This window comes from Prionailurus viverrinus, chromosome A2, assembly GCF_022837055.1.
Source record: "Prionailurus viverrinus isolate Anna chromosome A2, UM_Priviv_1.0, whole genome shotgun sequence".
NCBI classification, from domain to species: domain Eukaryota; kingdom Metazoa; phylum Chordata; class Mammalia; order Carnivora; family Felidae; genus Prionailurus; species Prionailurus viverrinus.
Window position 1 is genome coordinate 62,704,339 of NC_062562.1, and position 19,985 is coordinate 62,724,323.

A 19,985-nucleotide genomic window follows, 5' to 3' on the forward strand; every position below is an offset into this window, starting at 1 on the left:
CCCGACTGCCAGAGAGGCCCTTGCACGTGGCATCTTGGCGGGGGCTGCACAACCCCTTGTGAGGGCTCTTAGCGCACGAGATGACACTCACTGTCCCCACAACAAACACAGTGCAAAGGTCGCAGGAGACACAAGGTCTGTGCAGCGCACTGGCCTCTTGAAGAGGCTCAGCCAGGACGGAGGGGGCCCTCCTGGCACCTCCCCGTCCAGACCTCATCCTTGGCCGCTGCCGTGACTTCACCTTTCAGGCTTTTTTAAACGCACACCTACCCTGTGCTGCCCCCATGGGCGCCCTCCTCGGGGGCAGGTGGGGCTTCACTCGGCGTGGCCCACTGGGCTCCTGCGGGAGAAGGTGGCTGTTCAGGCAGGGGTCCCGCGGCGAGGGAGGACCCGGGACAGCAGGACCAGGCGGACGGGCTGCGGGTACCTGGCTGACCCTCAAGAGCAGTGACAAGAGCTGAGCCGCGGGAGACGCCAGCAGGGTGCACAGGAGACCCGTCTGGAAGGACCCAGCGGCCGTGTCGGGGGCACCCAGAGCCCACAGGAGCTGCAGGAAGACAGCAGGACGCACGTCCCCCAGACCCATTCCGAGTTTAGCTACAAAGGTGTTTGATACGTGTGTACCCCACGTTTAACCAAAGCCCCTCTCCCTGAATCCTGGACCTTTCATAAAAAAAACAGAAAAATCATAAGGAATCTTCTTGCTTTTCCGCCATACGCATCTCTGCAGACTGAACAGACGTTTGCCGGGTGCCCCTTCTTGCGAGTCACCTCTCGCCGCACCTGACTGGAAGTGCCAGGCACCTCGCCGCACCTGACCAGAAGGCACCCGTGTCCCCAGTGCGTTGATGAGCTGAGAAGATCACACACCGGGTGACGCCAGAGGGGAGGGCAAGTTCAGGTGTGCTGACCTTGGGCCCATTCCCGTCCCAGGGGGACAGGGCTCTTCCCTTTGCGCTGATAATACGTACCGCCATCCTACCAACTCCACACACCTCTTACTCTTTTTTTAAAAAGCTCTGCCAATCCATTATTGCTATCACGTGTACTGGGAACACCATGCTCCCAGGTGGATACTTCGCCGGACAGGACCCCTTGGCACGTTCCCAGCCATTGCAGGGACCACGGACGGCCTCAGGTTGTCAGAAGCAGCAAAGCTGACTCTCTTCCCGTACCCCAAAGTCACCCTGTGAGCTCCCCACAGGAGAGCAGGGTCTCCGCTCTAACTGGCTGCGCTCAGGTACAAGTAACCTCTCCATCACATGAGGGATGGCCAGGCCAGCGCTGCTAAGGGCACGCTAGCATTCCAAGGGCAAACGTGGCCATCAGAACTGTTCTGTTGTTTGTGGTCAGAGGATTTTTAAAATTTGAATTAACTGCCAACCTTAAAAGAATCCAGGAGCATTTTCTAGGACGGCCCGAGCTGCTGACCCCGCTGGGAAAGTCCTGCTCTGTGGCAGCAGGAGGCCACGAGATCCATGTGGCAGAGGTAATGCAGCAGGCCACCACCCCGCAGGCCCCCCAGCTCCGGGCGTCACCTCGGGGGCACTCGAGGCACATGGCCTCCCTCCCCTGCTTGAAACCTCTCCTAGGACTCTGAGTTTTGCTAATCCCTAAGTCCGGAAGGTGTCACACTGTGGGTCTGGGAATCGGAAGCCACTTTACACAAAAGTCAGTGCTCTCACCCGCTCTTGCCTCGAGGCGGTGACCAGGGCAGCGAGACACGCGTACGCGCACAGCAAGGTGAAGGCGACGGTGAGGCGCGGGGTGCGCAGGAAGCCGCTGGGCGAGGGCCGGCTGTACACGGAGGTCCAGACGTGGAAGTCTTCCAGATACTCCGTGAACTTCGAATACAAGAGCTGGAACAGAACAGCGCGGAGACAGCGGCGGACCTGGGGCATCTGCACCAACCACAGGAGCTCCTGCTTGGTGAGCAGTGACCTCCTGAGCGGGGATGCCCCTGGCTCACCAGCCGGACGCCGAGCTGTGTGGGCGCTGCAGGCCCCCGCGGACCCTCGTCCGCTCGGCGCCCTAGACGCCCTGCAACCCCACCTGCGCTGGGACTCGGGGGCTTTGGGACAGGCTGTCCCTCCGCCTCTCCTTTGTCGCCCTCAAGTGTCTTCACACCCTCCTCCCCAGAGCCTCTGTTCACAAACCCCTCCCCCAGTGGAACCCTCCCCCCTCCTGCTCAGTGGAAGTGTCACCCCTCCCCTGGTGATCCTAATCAACTTTCCCAGCATGCTCCCCACAGCACAGTTAATTTTTTCTGGGCTTTGAGCACACCGAGGACCAGGAACGAGCATCCCCCTGGGTGTCCGCAGTAGCCCGGCAGCGTCTGCTACGTACTGGGCAGAACGCCACGTACAGATTTGCACGTGGTTCACAAGGTTCAGTTCAACTCAAGGAATGCTTGGTGCTCAATGCTATTCCAGAAAAATTCATGAATTTGCTTTGAAATCATCACTGAAGGGGGTGTGCCTGGGTGGCTCAGTCAGCTGAGTGCCTGACTCTTGGTTTTGGCTCAGGTCATGATCTCAGGGTTCCTGGGATTGAGCCCCACGCTGGGCTCTGAGCTGATAGCACACAGCCTGCTTGGGATTCTCTCTCTCTCCCTCCCTCTGCCCGTCCCTGCTCATTCTCTCTCTTTCTAAAACAAAAATCCTGAAGATAACTAGAAAGTGCGAAATGCATAAGTGTTATTACAACTGCATAAAACACACTCACAAATGGGGAAAGATCAGAACAGACGCAGAGCGAGTTTCACAGCTGGTTTGTGAGGTTTTAGGGGATTCTGTCTTTTTTCATGACCCCCTGACCATGCCTGGACCGTTTCCTGGTCATTTTGGTGACCAGGAATCCAGGGCACTCACGTCTCTAATTAGCAGCCCGTTGGTCACCACAGACCACAGGCCACCGTAATCCTGTAAACGTTATTGTGGAAGAAAACCAACAACCCAAGGGCAATTCCTTTAGGCTTGCAGGCTAGCTCAGTGGCCTCATCATTTACGATGCGGCCACCTTGACTCTTAGTGCTGTTCGGAGAAGCAGGGACCTCACCGCGTCCTGCTGGTGGGTCAGTTGGCACCTACCTTCCAGAAGCCGGGTCTCCGGCGAAGGCAGCCCAGCTCCCACTGCACGTGGCCGTCCCCCCGGCCCGCCGCCAGCCAGCACTCGGCGGGGAAGAGCCAGTGCCGCGCGGGCCCGGTGCCCAGCTCCTGCACCATGAGGTGGCTCACGTACCAGGCGGGGCAGGGCCCGCGGCTGTCGTGCCAGAGGCGGATCCTGCGGAGCGGGCCCAGCAGAGCCGGGGTGCTGGGGACACACACACAGCAGTGCCTGGTCAGGCCTGGGCGGCGGGGGCCCCGGAGGGCGGCACCGGCCCCCATTCTCGCTTTGGGGACACATCGGACATGTCAACAAACACGGGTTACACAGACTGACCTACGAAGCCCCTCTGGGCCGTAGGGGGTGGACAGGGCTCTGGGACGTAGTGGGTGGACAGGGCCCTCAGGCCCCCACAGCCACTAAGAGTGACGCCCCTGGCCGTGCTGGGCGCTGAGCACACACACAGCTTGTCCACGTGGGCCCCTGAACCCAATCCACTCAAACTCCTTAATGCATGCATGTCTGGCGTGGACTAGTCTGGAGTTAACCTCTTCTTGATGAACACAGGACACTCGGAGCCCATACGGATCGTACATGAAATTCTCCAGGAGAACAAACCTTGCAGTTCTCCCACGCTTTCTGGAAACATCCGGAGCCTGTACTCCTGATAAATTACCCCTCTCCGTCCAACCACAGGGTCTTACATAGCGTTGCTCTCCCAAGCAGGGTGAACCGAATTCACTGAGTGCTGTCAGTACCATAGGAAGGGCTGGGCGTCTGACCCTCACCAAAGGATAAACCCAACACCCCTCCTGCCTCCCTCCTGCGCTTAACCGGACTCTAGTCTACTTCACACACCCCTGGGAGCAGTGTTACAAATCCGTCTGTGTGCATGTGCTCCTTATTGGGAAGTGATGCTCGGTATTTCTGCCTCTGCAGACACGTGCTAAGGCCACACGGGGTCTGATGGGCCGCGCTCACCTCAGGACAAAGGTGTGTCTGGAGTTCCTTTCAAACAGGGGCTTCTCTGGACAGTAGAGTTCTCTGGGTTCTGAAACTCCATTTTCTCCACACAAAACAATGTAAACCTCCAAAGACAAAGAGTGAGAGTCTGAGATCATGAACACAGGACACTACCCTGTGTGTGCACCTTCTCCCAGCCCCCAACCTTCCTAGAACCTTCCAGAAGGCCAAGGACAACAACGCAGTCCTGAGGGGCCAAGAAGACGCCCCCGCCCCATCCCTGGATGGCGCCTCCCCAACTTCCCTGGGAGAGACGGTGAAGGAGCACCTGCCAGGGTGGCTGGATTTCTACATATTTGATCTAGAAAACCAGATGGCAACTTGGGTTCACTAGGGCACATGTCTGTCTCAGGAGGGAGGGGACAGGACAGTGGGCGTGTTGTCCTCCCTCAGCTCAGAGGGGAGGCTGGGGAGCAGTGACGGTGACCGAGGTGGACCAGGGGAGGCCAGATGTCAGTGACAGTGACTGAGGTGGACCAGGAGCCCCGCAGGTGCACACTCTGGCCAGGAGGGCTTGCTGCCCCTCACTGGGGTGGCTTCTGTCCTACATAAGCGCCTGATTCTGCGGCTGTGCAACCTGTCACTCTTCCATTTAAGAAAGTTCCTTATGTATTTCCAGTTTTTAAAATCCTTCCCCATTGCAAAGTACACATTTCCTTCGAGAAGTTTCTAAATATTGTTTTGTTGTTGTTTTAAGTACGCTTCATGCCCTGCCTGGAGCCCAACGTGGGGCTTGAACTCACGACTCTGAGATCAAGACCTGAGCTGAGATCAAGAGTCAGACACTTAACCGACTGAACCACCCAGGTGCCCCGTATTTTGTTTTAATCTTTAAATTTTGTGGAAGTGCTTTCGGGTATAAAATGAAGTGGACATTTCATATTGTTTTTTTCCACAAGAAAAGCCACTGTCCCCAAACGTCTTGCTGAACTGTCCCCGCTCCTCCCACGGGGCCTCCCCCATCACACCCATTCCGTCCTTAGCCTCACATAGGGCTGGATGCCTGCAGTGCTCCCCACAGACGAGGTGGAGAGGGTGAGGGCTCAAAGGGGCGGCCCTGAGGGCAGGGGAGGGGGGCTCGCACAGACAGGCAGGTGAGGGAGAGCAGGACGGCAGGAGAGGAGTCTCCCTCCCACCCCCCCGCCATCAGACGGAGTCAAAGGGGCAGCTGGGACGGCCAGTGTCCATGCCATGGCTCACGCCATCCACAGCCTTGCACACGAGAGCGCAAGCCCCGCGATGAGCCCTTACCTTGGCGCTACAGTGGGCTGGAGCCCGGAAGCCTGTGTCTACAACAACCGCGTACAGCTGGTGGTCGGCTGGAGTGTTTTCTTGCAGGAAAATGTACCCCGCCTTCTCTCTCTCGTGACGATCCACACGCCTGGTTTTGGTAACCAAAAGTGCATAGAGAACCACAGAAACCGCAATCAAAATACTGGGAAGCAGGTTTCCCGGGTGTCTGTAAACAGAAGGAGAGGAATGAACAGTAAATTATGAAGATAAAGCTCCCCAGGCTGGCTCACACTCCCTCACACTCACTCACACTCACATTCACACACGGGGCCCCTGCTGGTCTTCACTGATGTGTGTAGACGTCTGTCGGCCCCATAACTGGGAGAAGCAGGCAGACTCTTGCTGGGACCCGGTCAACAGGGGAAGGTGGAGGGAGCGACCTCTGCCGTCCGGTGTCGGGACGGGTCAGAGCCCCTCTGGGGGAAGCCGCTGGCGGCTGGATCAGAAGCTGGGACTCAGACAAAGCATCCCGGGAACCGGCCGGCTTCGGGGTCAGAAGGGTGCTGCGGTGCGGGGCAGTCGCTCACGTCCCGTCTCTGAGAAGCTTTCTTTATGAAATGGGATGAGAACAGGGCGCCTGGGTGGCTCAGTCTGTTAAGGGTCTGACTCTTGATTTCAGCTCAGGTCGTGATCTCCTGGGTGCGTGGGTTCGAGCCCCACATCAGGCTCTGCGCTGACAGCGTGGAGCCTGCTTGGGATTCTCTCTCTCCCTTTGTCTGCCCCTCCCCACTCACGTTGTCTCTGTCTCCGTCAAAATAAATAAATAAAACTTTAAAAATTAAAAAAGAGAGAGAAAAAGGAATGTGATGAGAACAGCCGTCTCGCTGAGCAGTACGTGCGACATCCGTAGTGGGCTTGCACACGTGCATGCAGTGGGTGTTCCCTCCCTCCCTCCCGGCAGACCCTGTCCTGCGTGCTCCAGCTGCCTGCGCCCCTACACCTGTCACTTGCCACCTGCTCCAGGCACCAGCGCTGGCCAGGGGCAGGGGGCACCGAACGCTCCAGACCCACGGAGTGGGGTCCCCTTCAAGTCACTTGTGCCAGCACCCTAACCTGGACTGGAGTCTTACGGGCCTCTGACGGGGTTTCGAAGGGCGGGTGTGGGGCCTGGCTTCGTGGGGTTGCTGTCCTCCCAGAACATTCCTGTCCCTGCAGGACTCCAGGGGCTGCCCCTCCCCTGACGGCTCAGCCCCCTGAAGTTCTGTCTGAAACCACAGTTGGACAGCTGTCCTGAGTCCCAGTCACTGGGCTCCTGGTGACCCCAGTGTCCCCAGGATTAATAAAGTACAGCCAGATTCCCCATCACAATGAGATATGGCACAGAAACCTAACACCCAATGCTCACCAGAAAATTCAGATACTCATTCAGCAAACACCCACTCGGCACCTGCTGTGTGGCAAGCCCGGTCCTCCTCTGTGTGCATGACACTGAAGAGTCAGCAGAGGGCGCCCGCTCCATGGCTCACACTCTCCTTACCCGTAGTTCAGAATTCAACACACGTATTCTTTCTTTTATGTTTATTTATTTATTTTGAGAGAGAGAGAGAGAGAGAGAAAGCAAGTGGGGGAGGGGCAGAGAGAGAGTGAGAAAGAGAGAGTCCCAAGCAGGCTCTGCACTGTCAGCACAGAGCCCTATGCAGGGCTTGAACCCACAAACTGTGAGATCATGACCTGAGCCAAAATCCAGAGTCCGATGCTTAACTGACTGATCCACCCAGGCGCCCCCAAATACACTGTTTCTATACCAAAAAATGGCTATAGAATAGGGTTGAGTCGAAATCTATTCTCTAAAATGGGACACTTTTGGAGGGTACCTGGCTGGCTCAGTCACTAGAGCATGCGACTCTTGGTCTTAGGGTTGTGAGTTCGAGCCCCATGTTGGGTGGACAGATCACTCAAACAAAAAACCAAACTAATTTCAAAAATAATATTAATAAAACACAATGGGACACTTTTGAAGAGAAAGAGGGAGCCACGAACACACATAAACCAGGACAAGCAAACCACCACATCCTCCCTGGCAAGAAGGACCAGCCAAGGCTCAGCCTGACGGGAAGTGCGCTGACTTTCCTGTTTATACAACTCTTGTCAGCGGATGTAAGTACAGAGAAATGTACGTGACGTTCCGGACGATAGTCTGGTGACACGGGTATTCCAAAAGGCAAGCTGACCGTAAGGGACGCGGGTTTCGGGCATACCCGGGTGTCCCGCTCAGTCAGCGGGGCAAACAAAACTTTATTCTCATTTGGAAAACGGAGCTCACCTCTGCAGCTTGGAAACGCCCTCCACTGAAAAGCCGGCGCTCAGGTTTCTTCTTGCGACAGAGACCGGTGCGAGGCGATCGTAGCTAGGAGGGAGACGCGGCTTAGGACGGCACGTGTGTGTCAAGGGCCGTGTCGACAGTGTCACGTACGCGGATTAAGGGAGGGTCGGGAAGGGTGATGGGTTGCAGCACTTATAACAGACACCTGTTTTGCAGACACCTCAGTGTCCACACCGTGCACAGTCCAGCTCAGGCCCGGACACAGCAAGTTCAAGTCCCAGCCCTGCTGTGGGCAGATGAGTGGCCACTAAGCAGACTCGGGGTACAGGGACCCTGTCACTGTCACTCCTACCAAAAGACTGACTTTGTTTGACTAAAACCCACCTCTCCCTTGTTGTCTCGTGAGCAGACCCTGTGTGGCGTTCAATTCTCGTGCTCCTGGCTTGTGGAAAAGTGCCCGCGGACGGCGGGATGTGATGGAGAATGAACGGCTGTGTTAATGCGTTCGTGGTCAGTTTGACATCAGAGGTAAATACTGAGCCGTTACAGTAGGGCCGGTGATTTACTAGCCTGGGCACCGTATAAATTGAACAGCACAACCGAAGAAGAGGAGGGAGACACGCAGACATGGGCGTGAGCTGGGCATCTAACAGACGCCACAAAACACGGCTCCTCATGACTTGATTTTTCTCTCCCCTTCCCTCCCCTTCCCTCCTTCCCTTCCCTTCCTTCCCTCTTTCCTTCCTTCCTTCCACCCTTCCTCCCTCCATTCTCCCTTCCCTCCCACTCTTTCTCTTCCTCGCTCCCTCCTTCCCTCCCTCCTTATTTTGAGAGAGAGAGAGAGAACATACACATGGGCAGGGGAGGGGCAGAGAGAGAAAGAGAATCCCAAGCAGGCTCCACGCTGTCAGCACAGAGCCGGACATGGGGTTTGATCCCACGACCTGTGAGATCATGACTTGAGCTGAAACCAAGAGTCAGACACTCAACTAACTGCGCCACCTGGGCGCCCCGAGACTCGATTCTAAGAAGGAAATGGCCATTTCTACTTCTGAACGTGCCCGATCACTGTACCCTCCCCTCTAGTGGAAAGGTCCCAGCAGAGCCTCTCACAGGACTGCCCGTTCTGCCTAGATGATAAAGAATTTCTAATTGAGCAGCGTGACCGATACACCCAAATCTTCCAGAGGGCCAGTGTGGTCCGTGTGGGGACTTTCCTGCACAGGAAATCTGCCTTCACAACCACGCGGTTGGGGGGCTTCCCGCAGGTGGGGCGCCAGGGCACGGGGGGTGGGGGGGAGCGGCGAGAGCAGACGCCCCACGGCCCGAGTGCAGACGCGCCCCCAAGAACGCGCAGAGGCGGCTGACACCAGGCGCCACCCCCCACCCACCAGCACATTTCTTCAGAGGATGTGGGGGGACAGCTACCATGTGCCGTCACCCTGGGGAGGGGAGGGTACAGAGAACCCAAGAGCCAGATCCTGCAGCATGGAGGGGACCAGACCTGCTGACGGGAGGGACGCACAGTTTTCCCAGCGCCACGGCCAGGGAGGCCCCACGCTGGGCCCCACGCAGAGGAAAATGCAGCCGTGGTGTAAAAGTCGGGTTCGTCCTCACCAGCACGTCCCTACCTGCAGCTCACTTTCCCTGGAGAAGCTCCTGGCTGCGGAGAGGAGTTTGCAGACCTCCATTCCCTTGTTTCCCAGAAGACGCATCGGAGCCACTGGAAACGCACAGTGTAGTTGACAGCCTTGGCAAAATACTTGTTCCGAGGGCTTCTGTCATAGTCAGCATCCAGTAAGGATAAGTATCCCAAGCTTGTGTCTAAGGAGAGAAAAAAACCCAACTCAATACAACCTGAAGTTTGCAAAAAGGCATAATGCACCCCAAAGGTGGCCGGGGCAGGGGGGCAGTGGGTGGGGGAGGGTAGTGGGCAGTGGGGCAGGGGGCAGTGGGGGCAGTGGGACAGCAGGTAGGGGGGTAGGGGGCAGGGGGGCAGGGGGCAGTAGGGGTAGTGGGAAGGAGGGCAGTGGGGGCAGTGGGACAGCGGGTAGGGGGGTAGGGGGCAGGGAGCCAGGGGGCAGGGAGCAGTGGGGGCAGTGGGACAGCAGGTAGGGGGGTAGGGGGCAGGGGGGCAGGGGGCAGTAGGGGTAGTGGGAAGGGGGCAGTGGGGGCAGTGGGACAGCGGGTAGGGGGGTAGGGGGCAGGGGGCCGGGGGGCAGTGGGGGCAGTGGGACAGCAGGTAGGGGGGTAGGGGGCAGGGGGGCAGGGGGCAGTAGGGGTAGTGGGAAGGGGGCAGTGGGGGCAGTGGGACAGCAGGTAGGGGGGTAGTGGGCAGGGGGGCAGGGGGGGCAGTGGGACAGCAGGTAGGGGGGTAGGGGGTAGTGGGCAGGGGGGCAGGGGGCAGTGGGACAGCAGGTAGGGAGGGGGCTAGGGGGTAGTGGGCTGGGGGGCAGTGGGACAGTGGGTAGGAGGGTAGTGGGCAGTGGGGCAGGGGGCATGGGGCAGGAGTCAGCCTCTCCAACTCCACACCACCCTACCCCTGCTCTCCTTGGCCCCTCAGCCTCCTGCCAAATACCAGCACGTCCCGAGTCTGCTGTCGTCCCGATAAGAATAGTGAGGTAACCATGAGGAGGCAGCCTGTCACTTTTGGATGACTTTTATGCTTAGATACAAAAATATTTGGGGTGCCTGTCTGGCTTGTGTCAACTCTTGATCTCAGGGCTGTGAGTTCAAGCCCCACTTTGGGTATAGAGATTACTTAAAAATAAAATCTTTAAAAAAATTTAACAGTCCATTTATTTAAAATTTGCCCTTAAGATTTTTTAAACACTAATTAATTTTTTGATCGTGACCTGAGCCGAAGAGGGACACTTAACTGACTGAGCCACCCGGAGACCTGTCCCTAATAAATGATTTTGAGACAACCAACTACTTGTAAAAACATGAAATTAGGGTGCCTGGGTGGCTCAGTCGGTTCTTCGGCTCAGGTCATGATCTCACGGTTCATGAGTTCAAGCCCCACATCAGGCTCTGTGCTGACTGCTTGGAGCCCAGAGCCTGCTTTGGATTCTGTGTCTCCCTCGCTCTCTGCCCCTCCCTTGCTCATGCTCTGTCTCTGTCTCTCTCTCAAAAACAAACATTAAAAAATTTTTCAAAAAATTATGAACTTCAACCTGTATCTCACACCACCTGCAGTGAGAAGCATCGATCAGAGATCTAAACACAAACGAATGAAGCAATATAGACACCAAAAGAAAACCTAAATGTGAATGATTTCTTTCAGAACGTGGGTATAAGGAACGAATTTCTAACTAGGACTCAAAATCTAAGAGTAACTTGGGGCGCCTGGGTGGCTCAGTCGGTTACGTGTCCGACTTTGGCTCAGGTCATGATCTTGCGGTCCGTGAGTTCGAGCCCTGCATCAGGCTCTGTGCTGACAGCTCAGAGCCTGGAGCCTGTTTCAGATTCTGTGTCTCCCTCTCTCTCTGACCCTCCCCTGTTTGTGCTGTGTCTCTCTCTGTCTCAAAAATAAATAAAAAACGTTAAAAAATTAAAAAAAAAATCTAAGAGTAACTTAAAACAAGTTGGTAAATTTTACTCTTAAAAAAAAGTTTGCAGGGGCGCCTGGGTGGCACAGTCGGTTAAGCGTCCGACTTCAGCCAGGTCACGATCTCATGGTCTGTGAGTTTGAGCCCCGCGTCAGGCTCTGGGCTGATGGCTCGGAGCCTGGAGCCTGTTTCCGATTCTGTGTCTCCCTCTCTCTCTGCCCCTCCCCGTCCATGCTCTGTCTCTCTCTGTCCCAAAAATAAATAAACATTGAAAAAAAAATTAAAAAAAAAAGTTTGCAATGCAAAAAAAACCCCAATGAAAACAAAGTAAAAAATATAGAAAAATATAGAAAAAATGTGGAAAAAGTAAACTTGAGAGAGAAATGGGCATATATGAATAGGTCACCAAAAAAGGAGGTAGTGATCTTTAAACGTGTGAAATAATGCTGAAATGACATATAAATTGCAACCTTTTTTCTTTTTTTCCCTAGGTTTATGTCGGTTTGAAATTTCTTACAATAAAAAACTATGGAGGGGCGCCTGGGTGGCTCAGTCGGTGAAGCATCTGACTCTTGACTTCGGCTCGGGTCACGATCTCACGATCCGTGGGTTTGAGCCCTGCGTCAGGCTCTGTGCTGACAGCACGGAACCTGCTTTCGATTCTCTCTCTCTCTCTGCCCCTCCCCCACTGGCTCTCTCCCTCTCAAAATAAATAAACTAAACAAACAAACAAAAACTATTAAAAAGAAACATCAAAGGCAAAGTGTTTTAAACTGCCAGTGAGAATCTGAAGATGGTTAACCATGTTGTCCATGCTGAAAAGAAACCAGGAGCTCACAGTGTCCGGTTCTCAGAGGAAAAGAGATACGACAGAAACATGAAAACAGAGGCGACAGGTGCGCCAGCCAGAAGCCAATGTTTGTGCAAGGTCCACAGCCCACGGAATTGGTTGGGCCCACATGCTTACGGAGTGTGGATGCCCCGAAGCAGCCAGCCTGTTTCTTGCCTTCTGGGAACAACAGAGACTCAGGAGCCTAAGCAAACAAGGTCGGCCCAGACTGGCCCTGCCCTGCCCTGCCCACTGATGGCCGGGAGAGATCCTGGGGCTGCAGGGAGGCTGTCGAGTCATGGCCCTGATGCCGGGAGGCAGAGCAGCAAACAGGAGAGGCAAACACAAGGTGTCAGGGGAGCAGCCACCAGAGAGATCCCGGGGGTCGGGGAAGGTCCACCAAAGAGGAGTTTGGAGGGTCCGCAGAGGGTAGCGGAGGCCAGGAAGGGAGGCGCTGCAGAAACCGGAAGCCGTGGAAGGTGCTGGGGAGAGGGAGACGGGCAGGGTCGGCAACCACAGCCCAGGGCACCGCTGCACACCGGGGTCAGCCTGGACGCACACGGGCCGCCTCTGCACGTGGCATGACACTTCCACCAGGAGTAGGAAAGTCCCCGCTGTCTGTGCATGTCTTGCGACAGCTGCTGTCATCACATGGACAACTAAGGCTCATGAGATCCTGTGCACTGACCTCTCAGAGAAGCGGCAGGGACATACACGTGTACCATCGGCTCATCCCAGATGTAGACCTTTTTCACGAGAAAATCGGAAGGAGTAGGCTTCTCAGAGAACCTAGGAAGGAAAAGCAAAGCAATAGTGTCCAGTTTTGTTTTGCTTTTTTCCTGTTGAGGACCTCTGTCATGCGACGTTGTGCAAGGACAAGGACGCGGGCTGGGACTCCGCGGGGCCACTGTGTGTGTCCCCCGGCAGCACTGGCTCTCAGTAAGAACTACACGCCCTCCCTCCCTTCACTGCATTAAAAATAAAAACTTCTGGGGTGCCTGGCTGGCTCAGTCGGTTAAGCGTCCGACTTCGGTTCAGGTCATGATCTCATGGTTCGTGAGTTCAAGCCCCGCGTCGGACAGCTTGGAGCCTGGAGCCTGCTTCAGACTCTGTGTCTCCCTCTCTCTCTGCCCCTCTCGGACTCACACTCTGTCTCTCTCTCAAAAATAAATAAGTGTTTTTTGTTTTTTTTTAAAAAGCAAAGAGCCATGCTTCCCACTCAGTGGGTTAGCTCGTGTGACCAGATGAGGGTCAGCCGACATACACTGAGTCCGTGCTGTATGCGGTGTGGACGTTACCCTGTGGAAGACACACCTAGCTGAGGTGCCCACCTAGGCAGGGCAGCAGGACAGACGGAGGAAAGCTTTGTCCGACAGCTGAAGGACGCGGCCCTCGGGGAGGAGAAATGATCCAGCAGAACCCCGGGCCCACCCAGACGGACGTGAGCTCTCAGCGCCGGCGGCATCCGCTGGCTCTGTTCATGCAGGATTCATTCCTAAAAACCTTCCCGGTGGTCATTCACCTGTGTTCCTTTGTGATTTATCCATAGGACAGGCCTCCCGAGGCCTCACCGACTCAACATCGCTGAGAGACAGGATTCGTTTACCAAGTCTCCTCAGATACATCCCTTTGAACGCATTTTTTCTTCTTAGAAAAATAAACAGAAAGAGGATTCTGACCCAGGTCTACACGGTGAGAGAGAAGTGGATCCCTAATGAGGCCACTGGTATTTGGGCGTTTCTTATGCTAATAAGCTGAGCAGGTAGGAATCCAAAATCAGGAAAAACTCGGCAGGAAGCTTATTCTGTGAGCAGGTGACCATGTCACATATGGCACATAATTCTGTCAGACAATGAGCTCAGGACTGCATTAAAAGTGAATTTCACTCCCTGGGGGCGCCTGGGTGGCTCAATCTGTTGAGCATCAGACTCTAGATCTCGGCTCAGGTCATGATCTCCAGGTTCATGAGTTCGAGCCCCAAGCCGGGCTCTTTGCTGACAGTGCAGAGCCTGCTTGGGATTCTCTCTCTCCCCCTCTCTCTGCCCCTTCCCCACTCTCTCTCTCTCTCTCAAGATAAATAAACTTCATAAAAAAAGAATTAAAAGTAAATTTACTCCGTAGCTTTTGGCAAGGACTTTGTCACTGGCTGGAAAGAAACCCTGGTGGCCTCCCCACAACACACCTTACCAGCACCATGACCGGGAACGCTCTTGAAACGGGCCTAGAGAATTCTATCCTTATCTGCAGAGACTCCTGGGGGCTTTCAGAACGCCCGGTGAACCGATGAAAATTCACTGTCTCCTGAAGCAACGCAAAGGTCGTCCTGTTTCTCCTCTCACCCTGTCACCACACGGAAAGCGAGGTCAGCAAAATTTGCCTTGGGAAAAGTCAAGGCACATGAGGCCGCGCAGCCTACGTGAAGTCGAGGTGGCTTGGGCAAGACCCCCTCACCAGGCCGTCTTCCTCTCCGAACTCCACGACCACAGGCTCCCTCAGCCGCTGCCTGCTGATGGGCCTTCTGCCGGAGCAGGTGAACAGGGACAGGGTGACAAGCGGGCCAATCTGTGGAGACAGGAGCACCTAGGAGCCGGGCGGCAGTACTGGGAACCCGACAGCAGGGGGCAGGGTGGAGAAACGCGGCTCCCTTTACTGGTTAGGAAGGCAGGACTGTGATTACTCTTATTATATTAATAATTTCTAAAGTCTCTAAAGTAGTTTCGTTTTTCACTTTAACAGCTCACACCAGAAGAACAGCGGCAGATCGTAGACAATCAGGAAGGTACAGAAAGGCGTACAGAAGAGACACGGATAGCTGGCCTGTGGTGCCGTGGCTCAGAGAACCCGTCTGGGGTGCTGCGTCCCAACCCGTCTGGGGAGCTGCGTCCCGACCCGTCTCTGTGCCCCAGACACATACTGGGCACGCAACGCATGCTCCTCACTGTTTGCACAGAATCTTCCAAAGTCACTAAAAGCCCGACTCACGTAATTTCAACTGGCTTTCAATTTTCATGGATAATAATTCATTTAAATCACCAGTGAGCTGGATCCCTCTGTCGAACATTTAGATACATTTCTATTTAGGTGATCACACATAATGTTGTTTTGAATAAATAAGTAAAACAGCACATCTTGCTTTGAATAGCTCTTTTTCTCCTTCCTCTGTAGGCTCAGTGTAGCAACAGGTCCGGCGCGTGAAGCTGCTCAGAGAACATGCACCGTGGACACCTGCTCGCCGTGCCTCCCTAGAAGCGAGTCTCTCTAAAGAACTGTGCTGCTGCGTGTTAAAAAAATCATTTTGATTTCTATTTCCTGTTTGTTAATTTGAATGATTTTCGGGGCGCCTGGGTGGCTCAGTCAGTTAAGTGACCGACTTCAGCTCAGGTCATGATCTCACAGTTCATGGGTTCGAGCCCCGCGTCGGGCCCTGTGCTGACAGCTCGGAGCCCAGAGCCTGCTTCAGGCTCTGTGTCTCCCTCTCTCTCTCTGCCCCTCCCCAGCTTGCACTCCATCTCTCTCAAAAATAAATAAATGTAAAAAAAAAAAAGAATGATTTTCATATGCTGACTAGCCATTTCTATTTCCCTAAGAAAATAACAACGGGTCGATGTTTTCTCAGATGAGCATTTTTCACCAAGATAAGCTGCATGTCATTCAGTCGTCAGACATTTACCGGGTACCTGAGCCAAGCGGGGGGTGTGGAACACACGGAGGATGCCGACTCTGCCCTCCCAGCTCCCTGCGACGATGGGGTTCTGCAGGTGGTTTCTGGGCGCAGGAGTTTAAGCAGGGGCTCCCAGAATCGCCAAGAGCTGGCCCCACCTTCCCCGACCTCCCCATTCTCACACCCTGCTCTGACTCTTGTCCCCTCTTCTGCCGAACCCCCCAAGAACCCAGCGGCCACGCTTGCTGGTTCAGCCTCGAGGGGCCAGTGAGGTAAGTGTGGAAGACAAGAGGTACAGGCTAGTGGGCCCAAGGCAGCCCCGTCTCAAGTCTCACGGAGTTACATTCTTCCTCTGATTTGCAGAAACAGGTAAAACGGCCCCTTCGGCAATACTGAGTGGGCCCAGGTCCCGGGATCCCAGGGAGACCTAGTTTTGCTAAAAGCTTCTTCCGAGAAAACTAGAGCCAACCGCACATTGTAAGCGGCCCCGCTCTTGGACCTGAGCGAAACGTGCCACGCTGACCCCTCTCTTCATCATCAAAGCGTAACCACTGCACGGAGGAGGTGCTCACTGGAAGGGATGGGTCACCCGCCGTATGGTACCTGGCCGGGAGCTCGTCGCTCCGGATATGGGTTCTTCTTGAAGAGCATGAGCTGGCTAATGTAACACGGGCTTTGCATCCCCGCCGCCGCAGGCCTCTGTCCGGCCAGGCCGCCGGGTAAATGCACGCGCACGGGGCCCAGGCTCTGCACGGCGCCCTGACGGTCGTGATGAAGAAGCGTGCAGAACTCCATCTGCCCAGTGCTGACGCAGAGCTGATGCTCCTTGGCTGCAGAGAGACCGTCCTGGAACAGCAGAGAGTCAAACGCTCACAGCACAAATGAGTACGCGGTCTCGAATCCAGAAGCAGGGGAGAGACAAAGTCATGAAAAGGTAGCTCATCTCAAGGTAGTTTGGATTAGCTGGTGATACGGGGATGTAAACACCAAATACCAATAACACACAACCTGTTTTCTTTGGTTTCGGGCCCTGTGCCTGGAACATTTTATTCACTTTGCGACAACCGTTATCCTTCTATTCGTTTTGCGACAACCGCTATCCTTCCGGTTTCTCAGCCCATCCAGAAGGAGCCTCGATACTGCGTGGTCTTGCTGTGTAGACGGGAGTGCATGCCTTGGGGTTTAGTGCAGGGTGGGTGTGAGGTGAGCAGCTCGTGTTTCTAAATGCATAATTGCTAATCAGTTGCTATGAGGGGAGCATCTGTGTATTTCTGATTTCCCAAGTATCGGTTAAACCAGTAGGTCTGGACAGGAGGGAGGTAGTTATGTATCAGGGCTGCTTTTCACATTAACGCACATCAGAAATCATTTGTATCACTTCACTTTGCTCCTCAAGAAGCAGAAAGTGTGCTGAGAAATGCTGTCTCTAAGTCAGGCACTGCTCCAGACACCCCAAAAGGGACTCTACCAAAACACGGAAGGATGGAACGGAAGCAAAGTTTCATCGTGAACGTTACAGCATTCGCACGAAACACTCGAAATTCAAACCAAAAATCTCCAAAGGCACCCACGACCACCCAGAACAAGCCACACGGAACTTCAGAAACCAGTTATGGTCTCGGCGTCTAGAAGCAGCCACGAGAGGGGATGGCTGTTACCAACGAAGATGAAGTCTGACTTACCAACAAGAGGGCCGAGATGACCTTAATGCCCTCTTCTTGGAGGAAGCCCACGCTCCTCGGGGTCTCCTGGTCGGACACTTCCCAGATGGCAGACACCAGCAGTATGAGCTCCAGCATCGTGCCCTCGGCCACCGCAGGCCTCCCCGAGAGCAGGCTCTGAGCCAGGAGCGTCTGGGTGGACTTCAGGACGAGAGCTGCACTCGTAAAGCTTACCTGCGGGAGAAGCGAAGGCGTAACCAGTCTCCCTGCACCTGTCTCCTCTCCTCCATCACTCCTGGAAACAGCAAATGCAGCACCAGAGCTCCGGATGGCGGGGTTCGAGCCCGGGTTCTGCCTAGTGGAAGATTGGCCAAATTCAGAGGTGCCAATTTCCTTTCTGGTCTTCGGTCTCCTGACCCATGAAACGACCAGAGAGAATAAGGGTCTCTAATAACCGTTACACAAAGACGCTGCTGGGTCTGAACCCAGCGACCCTCTTATGGTTCCCCAAGCATCAACGTCTTGCCCTGCAGTGTCCTTTCCCTGCGTCTGCTGGCAAAATCCTACTTTACTCTCTTTTTTCCTAAACTCCTAATAGGGACCATTTTCAAACATACATGAAAACAGAATAACCCAGCTGTGACTACTACTCATCGACAAGAGATTTTCTCCCTCTCCTTTGGTTTCTAAGAAGATATTTAAAAACAAATTGCGTGGTTTCTACTGTTTCCATGCACGAACACGTCAGTGTGTACGGCTGACATGAGAACTCTTTCTGAAGATGTGCCCATGATGCCATTACTGCACCGGACAGGATTAATCATGATTCTTTCCCATGTTCTTTTAAAACCAACGTCAAGTGCCCACCAGGCAAAGTACTCTGCATCACTGCCCGTGTTTCTGGAGCTCCCTGTCCCCCTCCTCCTTACAGGACCTGGCATATTTACCGAAGCGTGTCTGTTCCCACATTTAGCGTCCGTCATGTGTGCCCCAAAGACAGCACTGAATGTGTCCCTCCTTTGTGCCCTGGCAGCTCCCGGCAATTGCCAAGTAAATGGGTATCGATGAAACAAAATTAAGATTCTACTTTCTGACAGCCATGCTTGTTTAGCCAGAACGTGGCTTGGAAACACTTCCTGACCTCAAACTCTTTCACCAGCAATGAGATGAAACTTGCCTGGAAACACACTGAAACTGCCATTACGGGCACCACACACAAAGTCACTTCTCAGAATTGAAATAATAAGTTCTTATTTCAAGTAAAACAAATGCTTTTGAAGAACACATTATGCCCACTTTTCACACTGGCCATTTTTTTAGTTTATTTTGAGAGAGAGAGGGAGAGAGAGAAAGAGCAGGGGAGGGACAGACAGAGAGGGAGGGAGAGAATGAGCAGGGGAGGGGCAGAGAGAGAGAGTATCCCAAGCTGGCTCTGCACTGTTACCACAGGGCCCGACGCGGGGCTCGAACTCACGAACTATGAGATCATGACCGGAGATGCAAGCAAGAGTCAGACGCTTAACCGACTGAGCCCCCAGATGCCCCAACACTGGCTACTTTTTAATCAAAACTATTGGAAATGGTTTCTGCAAATGACAACCCTGCTAAGGTCTGCCCACACTGAGGCCAGGACCGTGGCAGACCCCGGGGTGCGCAGACAGGGGAGCGGGACCTATGCAGATGTCTTCGGCTTCCACCAAGTCATCCCCCTGGCCCAGGGGAGTAATTCCATTCCCAGGTGCCCAGAGCCCAGGAGCAGCCCTGTGACGGGTCCTCTCAGGGGGATGTGATGGGGTGCGGGATGGCACTTATGGGCAACATCCTTGATGAGTGGTGCCCCTTCTCTCTGCCTCTCTCCAGCCTGGGAAGCCTCGGGGGCATGGGCTGACAGGACCCAGGGTGCCCGCGTCAACCTGGGAAGCCCACCCGCTGACACCTGTGCATGCGCGCATGACGGGGACAACCTGCTGACATGCCAGGGATGGTCCACTACTTGTCCCAACCCGGTGTGCGATCCTAGCAGGCTAAGTCGCCTGGAGGTCAAAGACAGGCGTGCAGAAAGTGATCACCAGTCAGAGGTGCTAAAGCACCCTAACGCGGTCACTTACAGACTTGTCCAGAACGAGTGAGCTCTGCCTGCGGGGCCCTGGAGAGCCCACTGAGAACGCATCACCTGAACCTAGCTTTGGAGGAGAAAACGGTATCTTCCCTGGGAAGAGGGGCAGGAACATTCCAGGCTGAGGGAGAACATATAGGTTCAGGGGTGCAAGGAATATTCGGTGACAGGAATATGGTGGGTGGCCATGGAAGGTGCGAGAGGAAGTGCAGAGGACGCAGAGCAAGTGAAGCCCAGGTGTGAGATGCGGGAGAACGGACTCTGTCCTTAAGGTGCTGGGAAGCCACCAATGCCTTAAAGGCAGTGAAGTGAGAGTCACTGACTAAAGTGTCTTCTCTGAGGTCTGCTCCGGGCAGCTGTGGGGATGTGTCCCTGCTGGGGGCCAGCCTTCCTCCCCAGGTCACTGACGGGGAGCAATTCAAGGTGATGCAGATGTGGATCGGGCAGGAGGGAGGGAACAAGGTAACAGTCATCCATGTCCTC

General features: G+C 54.7%; 1 protein-coding gene across 1 annotated transcript in view; it reads right to left on the minus strand.

Moving 5' to 3' along the window:
• The window catches only part of PKD1L1 (polycystin 1 like 1, transient receptor potential channel interacting), a 126,079-nt gene that overhangs the window by 39,461 nt on the left and 66,633 nt on the right, over nt 1–19,985 (minus strand). The window contains exons 26-38 of the mRNA XM_047848980.1: nt 17,408–17,620; nt 16,329–16,571; nt 14,516–14,626; nt 14,247–14,404; nt 12,753–12,853; nt 9,316–9,508; nt 7,685–7,768; nt 5,380–5,587; nt 4,087–4,193; nt 3,090–3,312; nt 1,686–1,859; nt 428–547; nt 271–340 (exon numbers count right to left, since the gene is read on the minus strand). Of these exons, the coding sequence (XP_047704936.1) occupies nt 271–340; nt 428–547; nt 1,686–1,859; nt 3,090–3,312; nt 4,087–4,193; nt 5,380–5,587; nt 7,685–7,768; nt 9,316–9,508; nt 12,753–12,853; nt 14,247–14,404; nt 14,516–14,626; nt 16,329–16,571; nt 17,408–17,620 (2,005 nt within the window). The remainder of the gene's footprint in view (nt 1–270; nt 341–427; nt 548–1,685; nt 1,860–3,089; nt 3,313–4,086; nt 4,194–5,379; nt 5,588–7,684; nt 7,769–9,315; nt 9,509–12,752; nt 12,854–14,246; nt 14,405–14,515; nt 14,627–16,328; nt 16,572–17,407; nt 17,621–19,985) is intronic.